The following is a 22,678-nucleotide window of genomic DNA, read 5'->3' on the forward strand; positions in this document are numbered from 1 at the left end:
GACTGTATCAGATTCATTAGAGGATGATGCTCTTCTGTATTTGCCAGTATTGTTGCTCTTAGTTTTCAGTAAACATGCTAGTCATCAAAACTGGAATATTTAGATAACGGTAATTTTCTGTTGACAATGATTTACACTGTATGAAAGATTGTTTATTCATTCTGACTATTTTGTTTTTTAGGAGTGGACTTAATCAATGTTATAACATGCAAAATCCATCCACACATGAGGAAAAGAGCCCTCTTGTAAGTATGGTAAATATAAGCTATTGCTGTTAGGGATGTATCATTAGGTGATTAATCAATAATGCAACTGGAAAGAATACCTGGGGACTTAGTATAATACTTTTCCAAGTCTCAGTAGTATATAGATAGAAATCACTTCAGGAAAAAAAGTGTTTTCCTCCTCTTTGAACTTCTCAAAGATTGAGCCTTTTTAAGGATGTCATCATCTATAGAGATTCTGGCTAAAAAAATCGGACTCTTATACCTAACTGCTGTTTGACTGTAACTATAAGAGCATAGTAATTATTCTCCAATAAGGTATTTATCGGATTTAGGGGAAGGGGCTGTGGCATCCTGCCTGAATCTCTGCCAGCACGTTTTATAGCTGTCATTTCATTAGGTGCTTAGGTTTAATGAACTTACAAACCACTAAATATCAAATTACATAAAGAACAAATCAAAGAAGAGCTGTTGCTGAAGGAAGGAAAGTAAAATAGAAGAATAGAAGGACTTTGAAACTGGCAAGGAGCTCTGATGGAAGTTATATTTGACCAGATCTTAGGATGTTCGGTGCTAAACCAAAAATACCAATGATTCTCTAGCTACTTTACCACTTAAACACTGAAAGAAAAAGAAAAAAGAACTTTTTTGCTATGAGTGATCAAACTCTGGAACAAACAAGTTACCCAGAGAGGGTATGGAACCTCCTGAAACACTGGAGAAAAGCATGGATGCTGCTGCGTGCTACATCAGCAGTCATCCTCTTTTGCTTTTTTCTTTATATCACCATCCTGGAATGTCAGCCTCACTCTGGCCTTGGAAGGTTTTATTTGTAGTTTTCAGTATCCCTCTCTCATGGCTGTAGGACCTAGAAAAAGACAGTTTGCTGACACTAACAACACTTCCTGCCCTTTTGTTCCATGTTCTGCCGAGGCATTGTCCCTTTGTCCTAATCCCTTGTCCTACCTCTGCAGACAGCAGGGGCCCGTCTGATGAATTTACTTATGTTTCCCGGGGATTATGAAAACCAGGAAACTTCATTAAGGATGATTTAATAACTTAGACAAAGGAGAAGAGCAGCTGGTCTGTTAACGAGTCTCTCAACCCCCATTCTCTGACAGAGGAGCCTTTCTTATGGGTGGTGCAGTCTTCAACAGTTTGCAGTAAAATGCTCCAGATATATGATTTATACATATTGAGTTATAGAGCATTGGGTCTGCCTTGAGCTCTTCTTTTGGATGACTTGAGGCAGTCTTATGGCTGTTAAGTTTGCTGCTGTTAAGAGGAGCAGTAACTAATAGTAGCCTAATATCCTAGTGTATGTTTTTGCTCTCTTTATTGCTTAGTGTGGTAATGTTAGAGGAATAGCAATTGGAGACAACCTGCTGCACTCTCCTGCTCTGTAAAACAAACATCAGTAAAGCCAAGCAGCAAGAAAAGGCTTCTTCATGACAAAATGACAGCAAGAGAACACAGTCCCCGCCATGGTGCAAAATCCCGCACCGTGCAACGGGCCTCCACCATTGATGTCACCTCAGACATGCTAGGCCTTTCTTTAGCAGGTAAGTACTTTCATGTCAGCTATTGTTTATTGCCCTTTCAGAATATACCTTCTACTAACATTACTGTTTTGGGTTTTTTTGTTTCCATTGCTAGATTTAGATGTGCATGGAGTGAATGGGAAAAAGGAATTGTATTGAAAACATAAGCTTAAAATTGCCATTTTTAAAACAGACAAAGTACTAAAATTGAATAGGGAAGGAAAAAAAAACACTAGATTTTGTATAGTTATGTTTATCAGTGGAAGATAAGAGAGGGGAAAAAAAACAAAAAAATGTCAAGGTTACCTAGGAAGAGTCTTGGCAACTTCCTAATTTGACACTGTATACAATTTTCAAGAGAGTTTAGGAAACTGAAATTTACCTCCATTTTTTTATGTTGAGTAAATTAGCACTGTAATCCCTGGGGACTTCATTTGATTAGTGAGAGAGGCAGGTATTTTCCAGTTTCTTGTTCACTGATCACAGAGGAGATACATCTGATTTAATAATTTGGAGCTAATAGTGGCTCAGACGCTAAATGACTGTAATCCTCTTGTTTTCCACTGAGATTTAGTATTTTGTATTTTCATGTTCTATATAATCTTGCCTGGTTTTGCATATTTTAGTCATTGTCTGAACGTATTTTGTTGAATTAGATAATCTCAATATTTAAAATCATTTTTAAGAACCGAAGATTACCTAATGAATATATTAAATATTCATGGCTGATTAAATGAAAAAGGTTAATGTTTTCTATCAAATTTCATTTCTTCCTCTGTAACCGTAACTTCTGGGACAGGTTCAAAACAATGCTTCACTAATTTTGTGTTTTCTGGTTTATAGGGAATATTCAAGATCCAGATGAGCCGATTTTAGAGTTCAGTTTAGGTGGGTTTAGTGTTTTTTTTATCTTTGTGAAAATACTGTGAAACAGTCTTCTGTCTCAGTGTACCAACAGTATGTCTTCAAGCAAACTGAGCATTAGGTGGAAATACCATTTTAAGATGGAGTATTTTCTAAAAGTTACCAACTATTACCAATACCTTCTTTCCTGGGGTCTTTGCTGTCATGTGATAACATGAGATTCATCAGTGACCTAATTTCAGAGGTGCTTAAATAAGGGCAAGATACTTGTGTGTTGCTTTGCCTCGCTTGAAGAATAAGTGAGAAACATTTTCCTCATTAAAATTCTATCCACATTTTTAACTGCAGCATGATTTTCTTGGCCTGATTGTGCTTGGATGTTTGGAAGTTTTTGCTCTTACCAATATGTTTGAAATGAAAATTAAAAGATATATATATATATATACCTCAGATGTGTGTAATTGTGTTATGGATAGTAATCTTAACTAGAATATCTCAGAACTGAGTAAGGTATTTTAAATATTTTTCAGATTAATTAGAAACTACCCAGAGCTTCCAAGCTGTTCAGTGTACATTTAAACTCAAAATTAACTTGCAAATTTAGCTGAAGCAGAACTGAACAAGCTGCATCCAAGTAGATAGAATTTAGCTCTGAATTTCAACGTAGTTGTGCAGAGTCTCTGAATGGAAATTTTGGTAGTTGTTTCCTAGTCACTGTAGTCCCTTCCCAGCAATTAATATCTCAGAATCATGGTAGAGGACATAAATTGCTGTTCTTTTGCAATTGCAAGCTACTTCTCTGCATAGTAATGCTACTTGATCAACATTCAAGGAGAGCATCCATGGCAAAATACCATTTGGTAATGGGTTTAATGGAGCGTAACTTCAGATCAAATGCAGCCATGGTCATGATATTCCCAGTGGAACATCTCTGCATGTAGGCTGTTCTAATGAGCTGTGCCAGAGGGATGGATGTGCAAGTGTTAGAGGAGAAAAACTTTAAATTACGGTTTTCCAGCTTGAAGTGAGAGTGATCTGATTTTATGTTCACTCTTTGTTTGCACAGAGGTGAGAGATGTCTGCCTTTATAGTGTATTGGTAAACTGAATGCTAGGCTCTTTATGGCTTTATTGCTCAAGGTCTATTACATGCTTCAAAAAGTGTAAAGTCTTACAGCAGCATGAAAAAGACTATGAATCTAAATATGTTTTTCTGTTACGTCCTTAAAGCTTGCAGCGAGCTGCTAACGCCATCACTAGATCGAAAACCAAATAGTTTTGTAGCGGTGAGTGTAACTACACCTCCTCAGGCATTCTGGACGAAGCATGCACAGACAGAAATTATTGAGGTAAGTGGTAAGGTATTAAATTTAAAATGGAAACTAAGGCAAGAAGCATTACTTCCTAATAAATACCACCTCGCGTTATTTTCTGCCTTTTTTTTATTATTATTACAGGGAACAAGTAATCCTATCTTCCTAAGCAGCATTGCCTTTTTCCAAGACTCTCTTATCAATCAAATGACACAAATCAAACTCTCCGTGTACGACGTTAAAGATAGATCTCAGGGAACAGTAAGTATTCTTCATTTTGTTGCCTGCCCAGTGAGTGTGGAGCAAGCAAATGAGAAGCGATGAGATAAAATTAGCGAGCTTTGTGGCAGAAAGAGGTAGCAGCATTGATCCTAGAGAAAATAAGATGGACAGGAGAGGAGGAATGAATACTGCTGGATGGACTAAACAGAGTGGGGAATGTTGCTGTGGGGACTGCTCCAAAAGTAATGCATCCTATTTTATTGTATTGACCCACAATGTCAGTGGTGAATGTTGGTGGTGTGGCAGAGGTTGAACTTTCCCAGCAATATTCCTTTACATTTTGTTGCTGTGCAACAGATGGCAGCAGAGGGACAGTCTGACAGAATGGCGTCTGACACTGAACTGTGTATGAAGCAAAGGTGTGTTGTTGAATTCCTTCATGTGGAAAAAATGGCACGTATTGACATTTGACACTTGCTGAGTGTGGATGGTGACCAAACAGTGGATATGAGCACAGTGAGGTAGTGGGTGGTGAATTACAGCAGCGGCAGTGGTGACAGTGGCTCACCTTTCCTGGTGTGGGTTTTTATGAGCACAACAGGCTCTTGTTCATTGCTGGTGAAAGTGCATAGCTGATAGTAGTGACTGTGCTGGATAAGAATGTTTTGTAGCTGGGAATTCGCTCAATAGAGTAATGTTATTGTGTTCTTTGTATCTATTGTAGTTTCCATGGAAATAAAAAAGAGGCATTACTTTCAGAGCATCTTATGTGATTTTCTCAAATAAGTCTTGTCTGCAGCAAGATTGCCCTTAACTTAGTTATAGCCATTTTCTTCTGGAAGATGGCAATGCGGATAACAGAAGCAAAAAAACATTCTAGGGAAGAATATTTTTGCTTTGCTCTTAATAATTCCCCTGCCCTTGTCTTTTAGTCATTCTGTTCAGAAGTAAGATTTGCTGCCTTATAGAAAAAAATATCCAAAATATCCAAGCCAGCTCTCCCTTGTGACTGCTTGGGTCAGTTGGCAGTTCAGGTCATTTATGCTCAGGCAGTTGCCCAAAATACTAATTCAGGCTCAATGTCTTGCTTTCTCATGCTTTCTCAGAAGCAGCAGAGCTGTCTTCCTCTGTATTGTACTTCATGGGGAGGATCTGAGGAAAAAACAGTACCTCCTGAAGAGGTGCATTTGTTGCAAGGAGCAAAGTTTGGATCAAGGAGGGACTAAGTAGTGCTGACCTAGTCAATCTGAGTTCCATTCAGTCATTGCTTTCGGTGTTCCTATCTCACAGTGACTAAACTTGTATGTTTTGTGATGCTTTCTCTTAAATCTTAGGGAAAGAAAAGAGCTTATTGTCCACAAGTGGAAAAATGATTTATAATAAATTAAATGTAAACTTCTTATGTTTCAAAAGTTTTTTATTTGTTATATATGCACATTATGAAATTAGAAGTAGAGGGAATTTAGGACTAGAGGGAATGGCCTCAAACTGCGCTAGGCTGGACGTAAGGAAATACTACTTCTCTGAAAGAGTGGTCAGGCACTGGAATGGGCTGCCCAGAGGGGTGGTGGAGTCACCGACCCTGGAGGTATTCAAGAAATGTTTAGACCATGTGTTTAGAGACGCGGTTTAGTGAGAACTATTGGTGATAGGCAGATAGTTGGAATGGATGATCTTGTAGGTCATTTACAACGTTGTTGATTCTATGATTCTATGATTTTTGTCTTCTTGCTTTCATGGAATCATAGAATGGTTTGGGTTGGAAGGAACCTCAAAGCCTACCCAGCTCTAACCCCCTGCTGTGGGGAGGGCTTATGCTGCCCAGGGCCTCATCCAACCTGGCCTTGAGTGCTTCTAGGAATGGAGCACCCACAGCTTCTTTGTGCAGCCTGTGCCAGGGCCTTACTACCCACTGGCTGAAAAATTTCCTTTCCCCTTGTCCTATCACTCATGTAAAAGGTCAGTCTCCCTTCTGTTTGTAAGTATTGGAAGGCTTCTATGAGGTCTCATAGAGCCTCCTCTTCTCCAGGCTGAACAAGCCCAACTCCCTCAGCTGTTCTTAAAAGAGAGGTATTCCAGCCCTCTCATTACTTTTGTGGCCCCTCTCCAACAGCTTCAAATTTTTCTTGTGCTGAAGGCACCAGGTTTGGCCTCAGTTCTCCAGCTGGGGCCTCACGAGGGCAGAGCAGAGGGGAACAATCCCCTCCCTCTCCCTATTGGCCATCCCTCTGTTGATGCAACCCAGGATACAGTTGGCCTTCTGAACTGCAAGTGCACACTGCTGGTCCATGACCAGCTTTCTGTCCACAAGGAGCTTCAACTCCTTCTCCTGAGAGAAGGAGCTGCTCTCAATGGGTTCTTCTCCTGGTCTGTACACATATCTGGGGATTACCCTGACCCAAGTGCAACACCTTGCATTTGACCTCATTGAATCTCAAAGACTTTTCTGCCTAGTAATTTTATTTTGCACTTCAGTGCTGTGGACAAAGGCTTTGTTTGTTGCAAAGTAAATAATAACGAAGTAAGTAATAAACAGCTCTGCTAATCATCTTCTCTCCAGATGTATCTGTTGGGTTCTGGGATGTTCACTGTAAAAGAACTTCTACAAGAGAAGAATCACAGGTTGCACTTAACACTAAGGTTTGTAATGTTTTTCTCTGTTTAGAAATTATCAGTTTTAAGACATGATTAAGATGTAGTGTAAGTTGTCTGTGAGACAGGATGAAAACTTTGTTTTTATTTTCTTCTTTTTTAAGTTGTAGGCTACTATTAAGGAAAAAAAAAGATTTTGTGTTGCATGATAGTTAAAACTTGTGGAACGAGACCTTTTCGAATATGATGAATTGTGTTAGATATTGTCTCTAAAAATATTATTAAAATCTATCTAAAAATGTTATTAAGGCCAGTTTCATTTTTTTCATTTTGTCCTACCAGCTCAGCATATGTATGTGCTTTATTTTTCTCATGTTATTAATATTGGAAGCTTTTGTGGAAAGAGCATGTCTCAGGAGGGAGTGAAAAAAAGAGAGTGGGAGTCTGAAAACTGATCCAAAAGGGAATATGTGAAATCCAGTGTGCGATGAAGTGGAGACTTGGAGAAGAATGAGGACAGCAGAATGACATTGAGAGCTATGATGTGTAAAAGTGTATTGTAGTAATGCGTATTAAAAGCAGGAATCCTTGTCACAGAAGACAAGGAAAAATCATCAAGAAGCATCATAGGAGAGACTGAAGAAGACAGCACTTGCAGTGTAAACATTATCAGCACTAGAATTATTTAACCCGGACACAGTTAACCAAAACATGAACGTGAACAAAGTTGTTTATGCTAAGAGGAGAGATGAATAAAGTTCAGGGCTTTTTCTGCAATGTTGTGTAAAAAAAACAAAAACAGAAAAAACTAGCATAATTTAACAGGGGGAGCAGATGAAGGAAGTGAGTGAGAATACCAGATACCAGGGGTATAATGAGTGAAATAGTTTAATTTATCGTAAGTGAAGATAAGGGTGAAAAAGAGGAAGAACGTGAGGGTAGCAGTTTCATGTTTGTGGGATAAATGTGGCTATTTTTTAGATTTATTCTTTTGTGACAGAGTTGAAAATGGGCTTTCATAACTGCTTGTTTTGATATCAGATGTATTCTTATTATAACAGTCTGTGATGCATACAAGTCTTTCAATTGTCGCATTATTCTTCAGATGTATTAGCTGAATGCTAAGCAGTGTCTGTAAACACACTGGAGTTGGATATTTAGACCTTTTACTGTAGTCTTGTATGTTTATTTCGTTTGCCACTCCAGTGTTGTCTTTTCCAGGGATTTATTGTTATTGTTATTATTTATCTTGCTTTTTGCAGCGTATTTTAAAACATAAACAATCTTAATATATCATTCAGAATCTATCTTCAATTGATAGTAAAGATCTTTGCCAAAATTATTCTGTGTCATGGGACATGAGACAGCAGAAATGGCAGCAGTGGTAGAACTGGTACTGTTCTTGTTTTGCTTTGTTTTGTTTTCGAGAACCAGCAAGGTTGGAACTTTTGCTATACTGTATTCTCATACTCCCTCCACTCTCCATCCCTTCCTCCTCCTCAGACATGTGTTCATATGGACTCAACATCCATCCCCACAGCAAGATTGCTGCTGACCTGGAAGGGTCAGGAACAAAGTTGTATCAGTTCTTGCTGTGCAGCTGCTCAGATGCTAGTGACCAAGGTCCATGGGTGTTCTTGGCACTTGCTTCCGTGCACCTCTCTGATGCCTGGAATTATCTCCCACTTCAATGTTCCTTCTTCCATTGAGGATCTTAACATTGTTGACTAGCTAGCAGTGCTGTGCCTGATGCGCTCCAGGATGTTCACAATATATATATATATATTTTTTTTTCACTATGACAAACTAATTCCTCCTTCTAGTTTTACAGAAGTATTGAGGCACACACATAGTTTTAGATTGTCTTCTATTAGGAGATCTGTACAATATATCCCTAAGCAACGAGGACAGCATTTTCTTATTTGTTTTGTATTTGTAAGATCATGTAGAATTAAGTTGCAAAGATTCCTATTGAAAATGTTTATGAAATTCAAAGATTAATAGTCTTTTATAAGTGTTCCCTTGTTGATAAACAGGTCCACCTCCAAAAAAATTTCAACGCAGAGTATTTGTTGCAGGTCTGCTGAAAGTGACCGTGTAGGTAACATTACAGTTATTGGATGGCAAATGGAGGAAAAAACTGACCAAAGGCCTCCAGTGACAAGGTCACCTGATACAATTAATGGAAGGGTGAGTATAACTATTATAGCAGCTTCAGAAACATACAGATTTATTGCCTGCATTGAAATAAACTGTGTTGAGATCTGCTGTCAACTTTCCTGTCCATTTTGTTATTTATTAGTGTTTTCCAATTTCAAAGTATTGTGAGGAGCAGCCTAATGGAGCTCTTGTTGCTCATATTTGGGATTAAAATCTTGGGAAAAGTTTACAGTGATTGAGCTTTCACTTGTTTATGTGTTTATGGCTTTCATCAGAGTAGGTTTGTAGTACTGTTAGCATACCTACCACATTGGTGAAGTCATAAGCAGTTTCAATTCTGGAACTTTCACAGGCAGCTTTATTTAAAAGAAATACCTTAAAGGATGTTAATTGAAGTGTTACTTTAATATTGACTTTTTTATGTGATCTGCTCAAAAAGGCTGAGTACAGGTATAGGGATTTCTCAACCTAGACATATGCTTAAGTCTATAAATGTTGCGTGCAGAAGATACTGGTGATAATTGCAGCCATACCCATGTATCACAGTTACAATGTGTATTAGGATCAGTTTGTATCAGGTTGAACCTGTAATGGGCATAAATTGGAGTATATATTGCTGGAGCAGCTTTGAAGATTGTGAGGTACAATAACATGAAGTAATTGAAGGACTGGATAAAATTTACTACGACGTTTCGAACTGTGTAGTAGAATTAAATAAGAGTGCTTGAACTGGAGTGTTTAAGTGGATTTATTATTTCAACCAATGATAGATTTTGTCCACAGAAAATGTACGTGTAATATTTTTTTAAACATAGATTTTAAATATACTTTGTGTTGAGTGTTCCCTTCAAGTCTGTCTAGAAGGGTCATCACTGCATATTACCCTGGCACTGAGTTTTTCTTTTTTTCTTTCTTTTTTTTTTAGACTGTGTTACCAGTTGATGAAAGTTTAACAGAATCTTTAGGAATCAGATCCAAATATGCTTCATTACGGAAGGATGCACTACTGAAATCTGGTAAGCAGTGGGCTGTAACAAGTAGGATTTCAGTGTCTGTAAAAGCTAAGCTTCTTGTTCTCTGCTTTTAGCCCAAGGCATTTAAGCAGATGTTTTGCTGGAATGGGAACAGGGTACTGACAGAGCAGCCATTTAGGGAAGAACAAGAACAAGAATAATTTAGTGCAAGAACAAATTATTTTCTCATCAGCACTATCATTTTGCATAGTAAAAGCAGCGGAAGCAAAATTTCCTCATTACGTTGGCTGTGCCATAAAGTTTTCCATGTAATTCACCATTCATAAGCAGGGTTGGTGTAGTTTTTTTGACAGAGGGGAAGAGGACAATAGAGAAAAACAGTTGCTTGAAAGATTTTTTTTTCTTGAAGAAAGATGAGTTTTCCAGCAAATGATTGCATGAGAGGAAAATGCACAGTATGTAGTAGAAGGATTTCAGAAGTTGAATCTGTGTTGTATTTCCTTAATGGTGTTTTAAATCATTTGGAAGCTTTTCATGTGAGTGTTAGTAGAGGGCTCACTGCAGAACATGCATCCTTGGAAAAGCTAGGCTGATGCCAGATCTGTATATCAGTGTGTTACAGCATGTCAGTGAATGAAATCCACTCACTTAAAGCAAACAAACGAACAAACTGAATAGATCTTGTACACTTTTGTCTTAAACCCTATGCATAAATAACATGGTTTTAATTCCTCAGTGTTTGGTGGTGCCATTTGCCGGATGTACCGTTTCCCCACCACTGATGGAAACCACCTGAGAATCTTGGAGCAAATGGCTGAGAGCGTGCTGTCATTGCACATACCCAGGCAATTTGTGAAGCTTCTTCTAGAAGAAGATGCAGCAAGGTGAGCACATGCTGGTTTGCACAGGCAGTCACACAGCAGGGATGTGGCTGCTACTGAGTTCCCAAGGAATATGTAATATTGTAATATTTTTTTACATACTACATATGTAATATGTAATATTCCTTGGTAATATATGTAATGTAACGGTGTTAAAGCACGGAGGCACTAAGGAAAAATAAAACAAGCAGCTCCTTGCTGATTGAGCTGTTACAGCAAACAAGATTTTATGATGTCAGCATGTGGGGGCTGGGCTTCAGTGTGAGATAACATGAGTGTAAAGGTGTGCTGACAGGAGAGAACTGTTGGCAGAATAAACAATTAGGATCATTCTGCCGTCATCTGCATGTAGCAGCTATCTGTTGTTTTTGAAGCATTCGTCACTCTTCAAGGCAGCATACTCATTTATTAGATTTATTTCCCTGCAGTTGTAGGCTATGGTTTGCAGAGGGTCATTAGGAGTGGTTTATGTGTTCTTTAAAAACAAAAACAGAATTTCTTTAGGGATGGTAAAAGAATTTTAATCTTATTTTTGAGTATTTGGCTTTAACTTTAGCTATGTTTGAATGCCCCTTTTAGAGGCCTAATTAAGCCTGACTTTAACTAAAAATAAAGCTATTTAGTGGTCTCAGTGTCCTATATTAACACATTTCTCTCCTTTGGGATACTGTGAAAGAAAATCAAATGTTAATCCATGTGAGCAGACAAAAATAGTCTACATGGAGGCAAGTATTTTTTTGTTTTGCAAAACTCATGACTTTTCACAAGAAGGTGGCAGCGAGAGCTGTCATCTATGGAAAAAAAATTCTGCATGATGACAGAGTTTCTAACATCTATGGGGATTTTATATGCTGTTTTGTTTTTTAGAAATGTGTACTTGCTAAGCAGTAAGGTCAGTTGTGTTAGGGCCTTTAAGGCCTAAGACTTGTAGGAAAAGAATGATCTGTCTTGCATAGCTATCTTGCTACACTTGTGGTGGAGGGGCCTTGGGATGCACCATTACATGTTTAGGTATGAGTTATTCATTGTTTATTTTGTATCTTTGGTTCTCTACAGCTTTCCTCACAATACATTCAGAAGCTTTTATTCATTATGACATACAGCTAAGATAATGTAAACATTTACCAAGCTTACCCATAAGGTGCCATCTGGGATAAATGTGATTTAAGATCTTGAAGATAATAAATGGAAAATTTAGATGAATGGGGAAAATAGATGTGGCTTGTAAGAATGTGGGCAGTGAAGTTCCTAAAAGCCTTAACCATAAAAAGTGACTGCTCAGAGGCCTTGCTAAAGTCATACAGTGATCGATAGATGAATACTGCATACAATTCCAGCTTACTAACAGCCCATGTGATGGCTCATGTGAACTCTGTATTCTCTGAGTTGCATGGCTGAAAGGTAAATACCTCTTCCATGTAATCTCCAAGAAAGATTTCTATTGCTCAGTTCAGCTGAGATAAACCACAGTGACATGCAGAATTCTTTTCTGCAAGTGCTTTAATGTTTCTAACTGAACAATTATTTTTCTTTAAGGTCTGTTACTGTTACGTTAGTGCTGAAGTAGTGCCCTGTTTTGATACAGTGTAGGAAATGGCACATTTGAATACAAACTGTATTCAGATGGATATCTCAGATTTTCCTCCATTTGCTGTGTTGTAGCCCAGAGGAATGCTGAGCAGCTACACAGGCACAGCTGCTCCTGTCTTAACAGTATGGTAACTTGTAAAATGCCTTTGTATTAATTACAGCTGTTGTCTCTTATGTAAAACTGCTCTGGCCCAGAACTCTTTGAAAGGGAACATCTTACCAGGGGGATATTTTGACTACCTACTTGTTTATGACATGCACATCCCCTGCTGTCTTAGCCACGTGGAATAAACAAGGAAACAAAGTTTGAAGCTGTGAATTTGCTTTAGGAAGACATGGGCTCAAATGCCTGGTGTGCTTTGAGAAGGGAACTTGACTAGGTGGTCACAGAAACAGTTTGCAAGATGAAATAAGAAGTATCTTTTTCCAAATCATTGATATGTACAGTTTACATTGTTGCATGTTGGAAAATCAATCTGAAGCTTTTTTTGGAAGTTTGCCTGGTGTTAATTCGGTCCTACCTACTGTAGAGTAGAAATTATTCTGCCAAATGCTCCCTCAAATTATATAAAAACAAATGGTTAAAGCTATGGGTTAGGGGTATTGAGAATCAGCAGCAAAAAATCTTCTGAATCTTTTTGACAGATGATTGTTCTACATTTTCTTTGGTGATGTTCTGTTGAATTCTCCTAGCCAGCTTTTCTGTTCAGATCGGGGGGTATTCAGTCATTCTGTATTCCACCTAAAGTGAACCTGCAGACTAAAACTTTGTTGGGTGACCTTTTGTCTTTCCAAAACCTTATTGATGCTTTCACTTCTTAAGTCTTCCATGCCTGACCTTAAAAAAACTGTCCTGTAGATGATCTGGCCAGCTGAGATATTAATTGTAGTGTTGGGTGTTGATCTCCCAGCTAAGGTCTCTCACAGTTGTGATTTAGTTAGAGAGCCACCAAAGTTCTGTGGAGTGGATCTTCATAGTCCCAAGTCACCTGACACAATGGCAGTGCCCACCATTTGCAAATCATCAAATTGTCTGAGGGCTCCTGCCCTCAGACAGCTTTGGAAAGCTGTGGAAAGCTTTGGTTTTCACTAAAACCTGAAGTTCTTGGTGTACAGTGTGTTCTGCTTGCAAAGAACATCAATTCCCTGGGAGAGGGCTCAACAGCAATGCTTTGGGACATATTTGGGAGTGCTTTCCCAGTCTGGTGACTAGGCTAGACAGGAGTGAGTTCAGAATGCATGAGAATGGTGCTACACTGCTGTAGTGTGAAACTTAGTCAACTGGACAATGGAGCTCAACCTCTTTTTTTTTTTTCTTTCTTTCTTCTTCTTTCCCTAGGGTTTGTGAACTAGAAGAACTGGGAGAATTATCTCCTTGTTGGGAAAGCCTTCGGCGACAAATAGTTACTCAGTACCAAACAATTATTTTAACTTATCAGGAAAATCTAACTGACCTGCATCAATACAAAGGTCAGCAAGATTTATTTTTTATAATAAAATGACACTTCTCAATTGTGCTTGTTAGTGAGTAAAAAAAAGAAAAATTACTATTTTTAGATTATATTTATTTATTAATGATTGTTACGAGGTTGATAATGATCTAGAAATATTTGTCTGCTCTGTTAATCCTCTTATTTTACCTGAATGTATAGTAGAATTATGAACAATAACAAAAAAAACCCCTCTTCTTGTATGCTTTTTCTTTGCTTTTCTTTTAGCATGTTGCAAGTGATGAATGAAACCCCTTGAATATTTTAGCTTAAGCAGATGGACAGTTTTTATACAGTCTTTTTTCTGATTTCTTAGGTCCTTCGTTTAAAGCCAGTAGCTTGAAAGCTGACAAAAAGTTGGAATTTGTTCCTACAAATTTACATATACAGAGAATGAGAGTCCAGGATGATGGAGGATCAGGTACTTGCTTTTTTCTTTCTTTCTTCACTTTGTTCTGTTTCTTTTTTCATTTTTCATAGCCAAGTTCCCACAAACTGCTGTTCTGTGTTATTAATGCTACTTGGCATTTGTATAGCACTTTCTACTTTGAATTCCAAATCTCTTTGTAAAAGAGGTGTTGGTATAGTTATCCTTGTTCTGCAGGATCCCTTGATTTGTGTCAGAATAGTAGAGATACTGTTTCTTGCTTGTTGTTAAATTCGTGAATTTTTTCTCAGGAGCCATCATAAAGGCTAATGCAAAATCACACCAGTTTGTTCACATCAAACTTTTTTCTTCATAAATAACCTAAGTTATTTCTTCTTTTGGCAGTAATTCCCACTAACCGTGGACATACACTCGTTCTGTGTATCAATGTTAGGGATTCCACTAGTGGCAAGTTTGGTGGAAAGGCCAACTCAGTCAGACAGACTTGTAGATTAACAAGTGAAGGACCTGCATTCAAGTAGGGTTCTTTCAACTCAGAAGTACCTGATGAATTTCCAGAGCTAAATGATACAGTTTTATATATCCTTCAAAACACTGGCATGAAGCTTTAGATAATTACTTTCAGAATAGTTTTGGAATTTCCACAACTGTTTGCATAAAGATCACAAGCTTTCATTTGTAAGTCCTTTTTGTCCATCCCAGATCAGAACTACGATATAGTCACCATAGGAGCACCAGCAGCTCATTGCCAAGGCTTCAAATCAGGTGGCTTGAGGAAAAAGCTGCATAAATTTGAGGAGGCAAAGAAACAGTAAGTAGAAATGTTGTTGTGTCAGCTGATGTCATGTCCTTTCCTGACAGTCTGTGCTCAGTGATTTGAAAAAGCATTCCATTCTTTGTTTTTCTTGCACCTCACTCAGTGGTTCTACTATACACTGTAAAGTTTATTCTGTATTTTCTTCCGAAGGGAAGAGGAGAAACAATTTCCCCTGTACGTTACTCTATTTCTTTACTGATTTTTCTAGTAGTTCTCTCATCCTGCTAGAGTGATCCTGCTACCCTATAGTGTCACTCTGGGGGAAAATTTTCCTCCACCGGTACTCATTTAAAAGACGATTAACAGTTGTGTTGCAATTTACTCCTATTTATCTTAAAAGTAAGAAGGCCCAAATAACATAGCTATCCCGATAATCATAATAGGCTTTTGATGCAGTGGAATAGAGAATCAGGCATCCCATTTTATCCAGTCAGTTCAAGTAGACATTTCTGTCTTGGAGCATTTGCTACAAGGGAATACAGAAATATATGCTATTTAGGAATATAGAAATCTTAACAAAAAAATGGTCTGATGTTTGAGACTATCATAAATGCATTGTGAAAGACATTGTACACTATAAATGAAACCTACTGTCATATATAAAACTACTCCTGTGGGCCACCAGAAATTCAGCTCCCTTGGGAGATGAGCTTGAAGTACTACTTTGAGGATATGCATTTCTTCATAGCTGTAGTATAAAATAGGCTCTTAAGATCTCCCTGGTTCTTCTATTTTATCATAAAATCCAGTATAGTAGAATTGAGTTCCATCTCCTCAGTTTCACTGTTACACAGATATTGTTCAGTTCTTTCTCCTTTCTTTGGCAAAATTGCACGTACTGCATCCACAACATTTCCCAAGAACAACACATGGTCATCTGGCAATCTGTGTTTTTTGCTTACAAGTTTAATCGTATGTACCTGCATTGTTGAAAAGATGACTCAAATATGTTATTCCCCACAAACATTTGTTTTGTTTTCTGCTTCTGGTATTTGCTAACAATCTGCTAATTTTATTTTGGTTTTTTGTTTTTTTTAGCAGTTATGAGGAGTGTTGGTGAGTTTTCTGTTTCTGAGAGTTCTGTAGAGAGGGCTTCTGTTCTTTGGGTTGTTTTCTTTTTCTTTTCCTTCTTTTCTTTGGCAAAGGTGTGGTGTGTTTTAACGTGTGCAGGGCTTTTTTAATGTCATGCATCATGGCATCCCTAATTGTGCTCTAAATAATCGTAGCTGCTTTGTAGAACATACATGAAGGAACTTCCTTTCATCTGCAATGTTTGCTTATAATGAGCAGCTTCCTGGATCTCTCTAAGCATGCTAGAAAGCTAAGAGCAGAACATGAAAACTTTGCGTCTTTGCCTCTGTTATTTCCAGTGCAAATCACTTAGAGAAATCAGAATCACAGAATAGCCTGGCTTGAAAAGGACCATTATGATCATCTAGTTTCAACCCCCCTGCCATGTGCAGGGTCACCAACCAAATCTTCTGCCAGTGGTCCTTGAACCTTTGTAGTTGTAGATTGGGCATGGTTTATATTTTTTGTAATCTATGTCTGCATGTTATGGTGCTCAGTGCTATGAAAATGAAACTTTATGGTTCAGCAGTGCAGAAGTTCTGCTCTAAAACACTCATATTGAAGGCTGAATGCCTTGAACTGAGAGTTTAAGCAGAAGCAAGCCTGTGTTTTTACTTGCTGATACAACACAACAGGAGCTGTTCATTTGAAAAAGCAATTGCAGATTGGAAAGTAGATTTATGTGAACTTTATGCCGTAAAATTTTTCTCCAGTCATCCCAGCAAATCTGTGTGATTAAAAGTGTAACAATTGAAATCGGATCTCAGTATGCTGCATGGCCTTTTCTGCCGAATACGTCTTTTTGCATGTTGACTACACTGTCATAGAAAAAGATTGCTCAGAGGAATTGTCACTGAGATCACTCATCAATGTAGAGCACGAATCATGTACAGTGAAAGTCCTAAGAGCTAAGATTAATTTGCTGTATAACCTAACAGCACTGGGGAGCGGTTGCTCTCTGCTCCAGTTGAGTGGCTGCCCAGAGGGACACTAATGAGAAAACTCAAGACTCCTGCACTTCATCCTTTGAAAATGAATTTCTCATCTTTTGTAAAGGAGCTCAGGCAGATATAAGATCAAGGTCCTCTCTTGCCTTAATATCTCTCGAGGGGCAAGAACTGGTATTTGTTGCACTGATTTTAAAGCATGCCCCATGCAACTCTCCTGTGTTACCTCACAGACACACTGCAGAAATGAACAGTGTTGCTCTAGGAATAGCAAAGGAATTCAGACTTCCCAGATGCAGTGACCTGAGGCAGCTGTGCTTGGAAAAGAAGCTCTTCTCCATGCAGACCCAGCAGCACTTCTTTCTTCAGGCACTGCTGAGCTCAAGGTTTACAGTAGGTTCTTCTGTATTGTACTACACTGAAGCCATTTGTGAGTGGAAAAAAAAGGAGTAACATTAAGATAATATTGAGTGGATGTCACCTCATGCTTGTTGCTACCTCATGAATGGGCATCACACTTGAGACAGCAGGAGCTGAAGTAAAGGTCTGATCTCTGTGTAGATTTCTCACTGAGAGATCAGAAAAAGAGGATAGTTCCTGGCAAAGGGGAAGTTTTGGTTTAAATGAATCTCCTAATTTTCTCAGTTAGGATTAACTAACCCTTTAGAAGTGCTGCAATCCCTTCATCAGATACAGGCAAGTGTCCAAAATGGATCTCAACTACAAAATTAGCTGCTGTAGATGTCTATACACAGTATGTGAATGCTCATCTTCCCCACTACCAAGTAAATGGTCTTAGTGGAGCTGCAGTGTACCAAGATAAAGATATATTTTACTTGTATAATTTATTTCCATTTCTAGGTGGAAAAGGCTGGTTCGTTATAGCTTTGTGCAGTTAGAGCTGTGTCTGCAACAGAGACCGTTGTACCACAGCCATAGTTTAACACATTGTGTGCTCACCAGGGCAGAGTCCTTGGGTTAGCCTGATACATAATTTGCTTCTTATGTCTCTTAAGATTGCTTTTGCTGGAGTAACTTTAGTCAGCCTGGCAATTGAGGGAAAGGTACTCTAGTGGGATTTACTAGCTGAAGAAGGTTTTGTTAATATCACACTCTCCATTAGTATTGGAAAGAAGGTGGATTTCCTTTTCTCAATGCTAGGGTGACAACAATAGCTTTGTGACAGCACTGTTACAAACCAGGTCTCAGTGAAGTGTCTGTGTTGTAAGGAGAGAATGGAGCAAGCTGTCACTGCAAATGCTGGTTCTGTCTCAGAGGGCAAAATTTATCCCATATGTTCTCCTCAGCAAAATTGTCCCTCTGGTATACGAGCTCTGCCCTCAGACACTTGGCATAAGGGATTAGTAAATCTGCATCCTAAGGCTTTCAGTAAGGCAGAGAAGGCTCTAAGATCATGCTCCTGTGCAATTGCCAACTGGCCTTTCACTGTTGATTGCTAGGTAAATTATTGTTGTCTGCAATTAATTGTCTAGCATGCTACTGCAAAGTGTGTACCTCTAGAGCCATTTTACACCTAAAATCCGTCTTTCTTTTTCAGCACTTCAACAGGTTCCCAGTCAATAATATACATTCCACAGGACATTGTTAGAGCAAAGGAAATCATTGCACAAATCAACACCCTGAAAACTCAAGTGAGCTATTATGCAGAAAGGCTCTCACGAGCTGCCAAGGATAGATCAGCTAATGGCCTTGAAAGAACGCTTGCCATCCTGGCAGATAAGGTAGGAGAGTAATACATCTTCTCACTGAAAAACACTGTTATCTTTTTTTCTCCCTTTCTTTTGTTTACTTTATCTGGTAGTGTATTATAAAATGCATAGTCTGTTAAAAAAAACAATAATAATAAAATAAATAAATAAAAAATAATTTTAAAAAAAAATCAAATCTGCTTTAGAATTTGCTGCACTTTTTGTTTTTTCTCCTGTTCTTCACATTTCCTTGCCTCGAGAGTGGAGAACAATGTCCTCTGATTGCCTCTATTGATTCACTGTAATCCAGAAATGAACATTTCTTCATTTTCTATTATACTCTCTTTCTCCACAACCGTGTTGTTTCTTTTAATGCCCCTTTGAGTCATATGTCAAGCAGCAGCAACTGGGCAAAGCTTACATAGATGAAACTCTTCTGTAGTATTTCGCTGGTGAAATAAGGAATAATGGTGACACAGCCTTTGCCTGAGTTAGTGATTGAGTCAGTTATTTCTTGACATTTGTTAACAGAAGACAGACTGTAAGCAGTCATTTACAGGGACAAAAGCTAACTACAGTTTTAGTGACTGCTTCTGACCCTGAAGTAGATCAGGGTTCTAAATGGCAGCAATGGCAGTGGCATATGCTCAGCCCGTTAGCCATAAATTGTCCCAGTTGAGGGGTTATGTGTATACCTTTGTAGGCCACAAAAGGTAATGTTACCACATGCAAATGTGTTAGTAATAATATTCACTCTAAATGGCACTGCAGCATATATGATTAATCCACAGGATTTTCTACAGCTGGACAAAGTATACACACAGCATAGTGAGGGCTTTCTCTTATTTAATGGACAAACAGGTCTTTTTTTTTTCTTTCATATTCACATAACTTATCCTTTAATACAAGACTACTAACAAAGGAAACAGGTTGTATTGATCAGTAGTTACATTTTCAGCTTTTCTCTTAAGTCTTGTATGCAATGATTTGAGACAGATAGGTGAAATATAAAAATGTCTGAACATTGTTTGAAGGTTTCTTCAAATGGAAGGTGAAGTGCAAATAGCAGTGTTAGGAACTGCACATTTATCAGTGATGTTTTCAGTAACTGCAAGACTTTGGAAACCTACCTTTCTGTTCTAGTATCCTATATAGCTTCTCAGAGACTCCAAAGCAGTTGTTGTTTTCTTCGCAGAATACTAGTTCATGTTTTTTATTCTTTCTGTAAAAGAATATAATAAAGATTGTGTACAGAATAATGGAAAGGTCATTAAAATGTTGGGTTATTATTGCTTTTTAGACCCGGCAACTCGTCACAGTCTGTGACTGCAAATTGTTAGCAAATTCAATACATGGACTAAATGCTGCAAGGCCAGATTATATAGCTTCAAAGGCATCTCCAACCTCTGGAGAAGGGGAACAAGTGATGCTGAGGAACGATCAAGATACACTAGTGGCCAGATGGACAGGACGAAACAGCCGATCCTCTCTGCAGGTGGACTGGCATGAAGAGGAATGGGTATGTTTGCTCTGTGGGGTGATGGTGGAGTTTCTTTTTAGTTCTTGTTTGCTGTTCTTTTATTTGTAATGTCTGTATCTGCTCATGAGCATGCTTAGGTTTCATATTTTGGAGTATATTTGTATGCATCTTAGTCACCTACTGTAGGAACTGGTCAACTAGCAAAGGCATTCAGTCCACCCTGTGTGCATTTACTGCTTGGCACAGGGCTACAGACTGGCTTTAATAAGCAGCTGGTCTTCTAAGCAGCAGAGATCGTCATAATTTGTGCATTTATTTAAGTCACTTCCAAGGGAGAATAAACAGCTTTTAAAGTAAACTAACCATACTACAAAGGGCTCTTACACCTCTCCATAATGAAGCATATTTTGCGTGTGGTAGCTATACAGTTCAGTATTCAGAACTTTTCTCTGGTTTTGTATTCTCATCTAAATATTTGGGACTTGCTGTCCGTTTCTGTTTTGATGATGAACAGCTTCTAAAAAGTATTTGCACAAAAACTGCCAGTTGACACAAGAATTGGTCCGTGTAAATTCTGTCATTGTGTGGTATAAATTGAAGTAAATTAAATCTCAGAGATGATCAAGGTAACTTAAAAAAACAATTAATTGTTCAAATTTAGAAATGAGATCCAATTTATTTTGGAAATGGATCCTTGCTGATTTTGTTTTGGCATGCTTTGACTGAGGGTCAGGCTTAAAATAATAACTAGCTAATAAGGCCAGTTCATTTAATTAGATGCTAAATATAATATACTAATTTTATCTATTACTGAGTTACATAAGTAAAAAAAATGTATGTTTGTTTATAATTATTATGCAATCTTTTTTAAAGTGTTTTTTCCTATTATTTCAGTTAATTGTATTGTTGAATAAGTTTATCTGCAGTACAAAATCAATAGATCATTAAGACCAATTCTTTGACCAGCTTCTATGAAAGTAGCATTTGCATTTACTGAAATAACCACTTTTAAAAATAGAGCAAGAGAACAGCTTTTATCTGACTAAATGGAGATATTCTTCTCTTTCACCAAATTTCTGAATTTAAAACTATTTTCTGCATTTAGTTTGCATTTGGGCTTAGCCATGCATGTAAGGAAATGCTGGTTCTTTTTTCCTTTTTTCCTGGCTTTGAAAAGAATAAAGAATATAATCTCCTGCTGCCCTTTTAAAGGGAGGAAAGACTGTCACTGAATTTTAATTGCTCTGAGCTTTAAGGAGTTGAAACTTTAAGGGAGAAAAGTAAACGTTTATCAGCAAAACTGGCAAAGCATTTCCTTGTCAAACATTAGAGTCTAAAAGAATAAGCAGCAGTGCCAACTGTAATAGTGAATAGCAGTGAAGGAAGAGGCACTTAAAATTGTTCAGCAAATGTACTTCAAAGGTAACTTTACAATTCACCATGCACTGACTTTGCTACATATTGCTGACACGCTGGCATACATTATTCATAGAGAGAGAGTCTGTGTGTGCACTAATGTTGTAATTCTGAGTACACAGAAACTTTGCAAAAGGGCTGGGACTGAAATTATAGGAGAAAAATGGAGGGATTTGTTACCTAATGTCTTTTTTTCTTTTTAAGTTGAGAAAGGAATGTTTTCTTTTAAGGAGAAAGTTTGGTTGAATGTTGACAAAAGTCTGGAGTGCATTATACAGAGAGTGGACAAACTTCTCCAGAAGGAGCGCCTGCAAAGTGACAGCTGTGAAGACGTTTTCCAGTGCGACATCAGCTGTACTAGTAAGAAAGGTAATCGGGACACCCGTGCCTACTGGATAAATCCAGAAGATGTAAATGAGACCTCATCTTCCTCACCACCAACATCCTCACCACCACCATCATCCACCCCATCCTGTGCATGCCATTCTCTCAGAAAGACAAGTGCGTATGCCAGACACCGCTTCTCACTTCTGCTCTCTTGCTGTGTGCTGGCATCATTTCTAAGCCTCATGACATTCTTCCATGTGTCTTTATTTCAGTGCTGGTGTTACACCCTGTTGTCAGGCAGAGAGGGCTGGTGGTGTATTGGCAGCTGCAAAGTCCGTAACTTTGAAATCCTAACCTCACTGAAATCATCACTAAATCTCTCACTAATGGCAATGGCTTTTGGTTTTCCTGCTGGGTATTTTAAGCTAGTAGAACAGGTGTTTGGGTTAGCATATGTCCAAAATCACCTCTGGTAGCTTTCCTCTTGGCTTCAGCTTCTTTGCAGCGATTAAGGCTTATTACAGTGAGCCTCTGTAAAAGATTAAATAAAGCACAAGAGAAGTGATTTGCTAATGATCCCAACTGGGCTGCCAAAGTGTACGAAGGGAGCCAAGTAGTCCCGTTAGGCTGAGCTCAGCTTGGAAGAGTGAATCTATGGGAGTTTAAAGCAGAT

At 38.2% G+C, this 22,678-nt stretch overlaps 1 protein-coding gene across 8 annotated transcripts in view; it reads left to right on the top strand.

Annotated features, from left to right (window-relative positions):
* Positions 1 to 1,680: 1,680 nt before the first annotated feature.
* Positions 1,681 to 22,678, top strand: part of INPP4A (inositol polyphosphate-4-phosphatase type I A) — a gene marked incomplete at both ends in the record, with an annotated part of 42,939 nt that continues 21,941 nt past the window's right edge. For 2 of the 8 annotated variants that reach the window (XM_079549328.1, XM_079549326.1), the window contains 15 exons: positions 1,681 to 1,786; positions 2,609 to 2,653; positions 3,859 to 3,977; positions 4,086 to 4,202; positions 6,724 to 6,803; positions 8,834 to 8,945; positions 9,841 to 9,931; positions 10,626 to 10,773; positions 13,700 to 13,830; positions 14,167 to 14,271; positions 14,941 to 15,049; positions 16,094 to 16,111; positions 18,632 to 18,815; positions 20,083 to 20,301; positions 21,909 to 22,047. In XM_079549328.1, coding sequence (XP_079405454.1) covers positions 1,681 to 1,786; positions 2,609 to 2,653; positions 3,859 to 3,977; positions 4,086 to 4,202; positions 6,724 to 6,803; positions 8,834 to 8,945; positions 9,841 to 9,931; positions 10,626 to 10,773; positions 13,700 to 13,830; positions 14,167 to 14,271; positions 14,941 to 15,049; positions 16,094 to 16,111; positions 18,632 to 18,815; positions 20,083 to 20,301; positions 21,909 to 22,047 — 1,723 coding nt within the window. Of the gene's footprint in view, positions 1,787 to 2,608; positions 2,654 to 3,858; positions 3,978 to 4,085; positions 4,203 to 6,723; positions 6,804 to 8,833; positions 8,946 to 9,840; positions 9,932 to 10,625; positions 10,774 to 13,699; positions 13,831 to 14,166; positions 14,272 to 14,940; positions 15,050 to 16,093; positions 16,112 to 18,631; positions 18,816 to 20,082; positions 20,302 to 21,908; positions 22,180 to 22,678 lie in introns of all 8 variants that reach the window. The other 6 variants (XM_079549329.1, XM_079549327.1, XM_079549330.1 and 3 more) reach the window with 4 other exon arrangements.

This window comes from Tetrao urogallus (assembly GCF_951394365.1).
Source record: "Tetrao urogallus genome assembly, chromosome: 1".
In the NCBI taxonomy this organism is placed as follows: Eukaryota; Metazoa; Chordata; class Aves; order Galliformes; family Phasianidae; genus Tetrao; species Tetrao urogallus.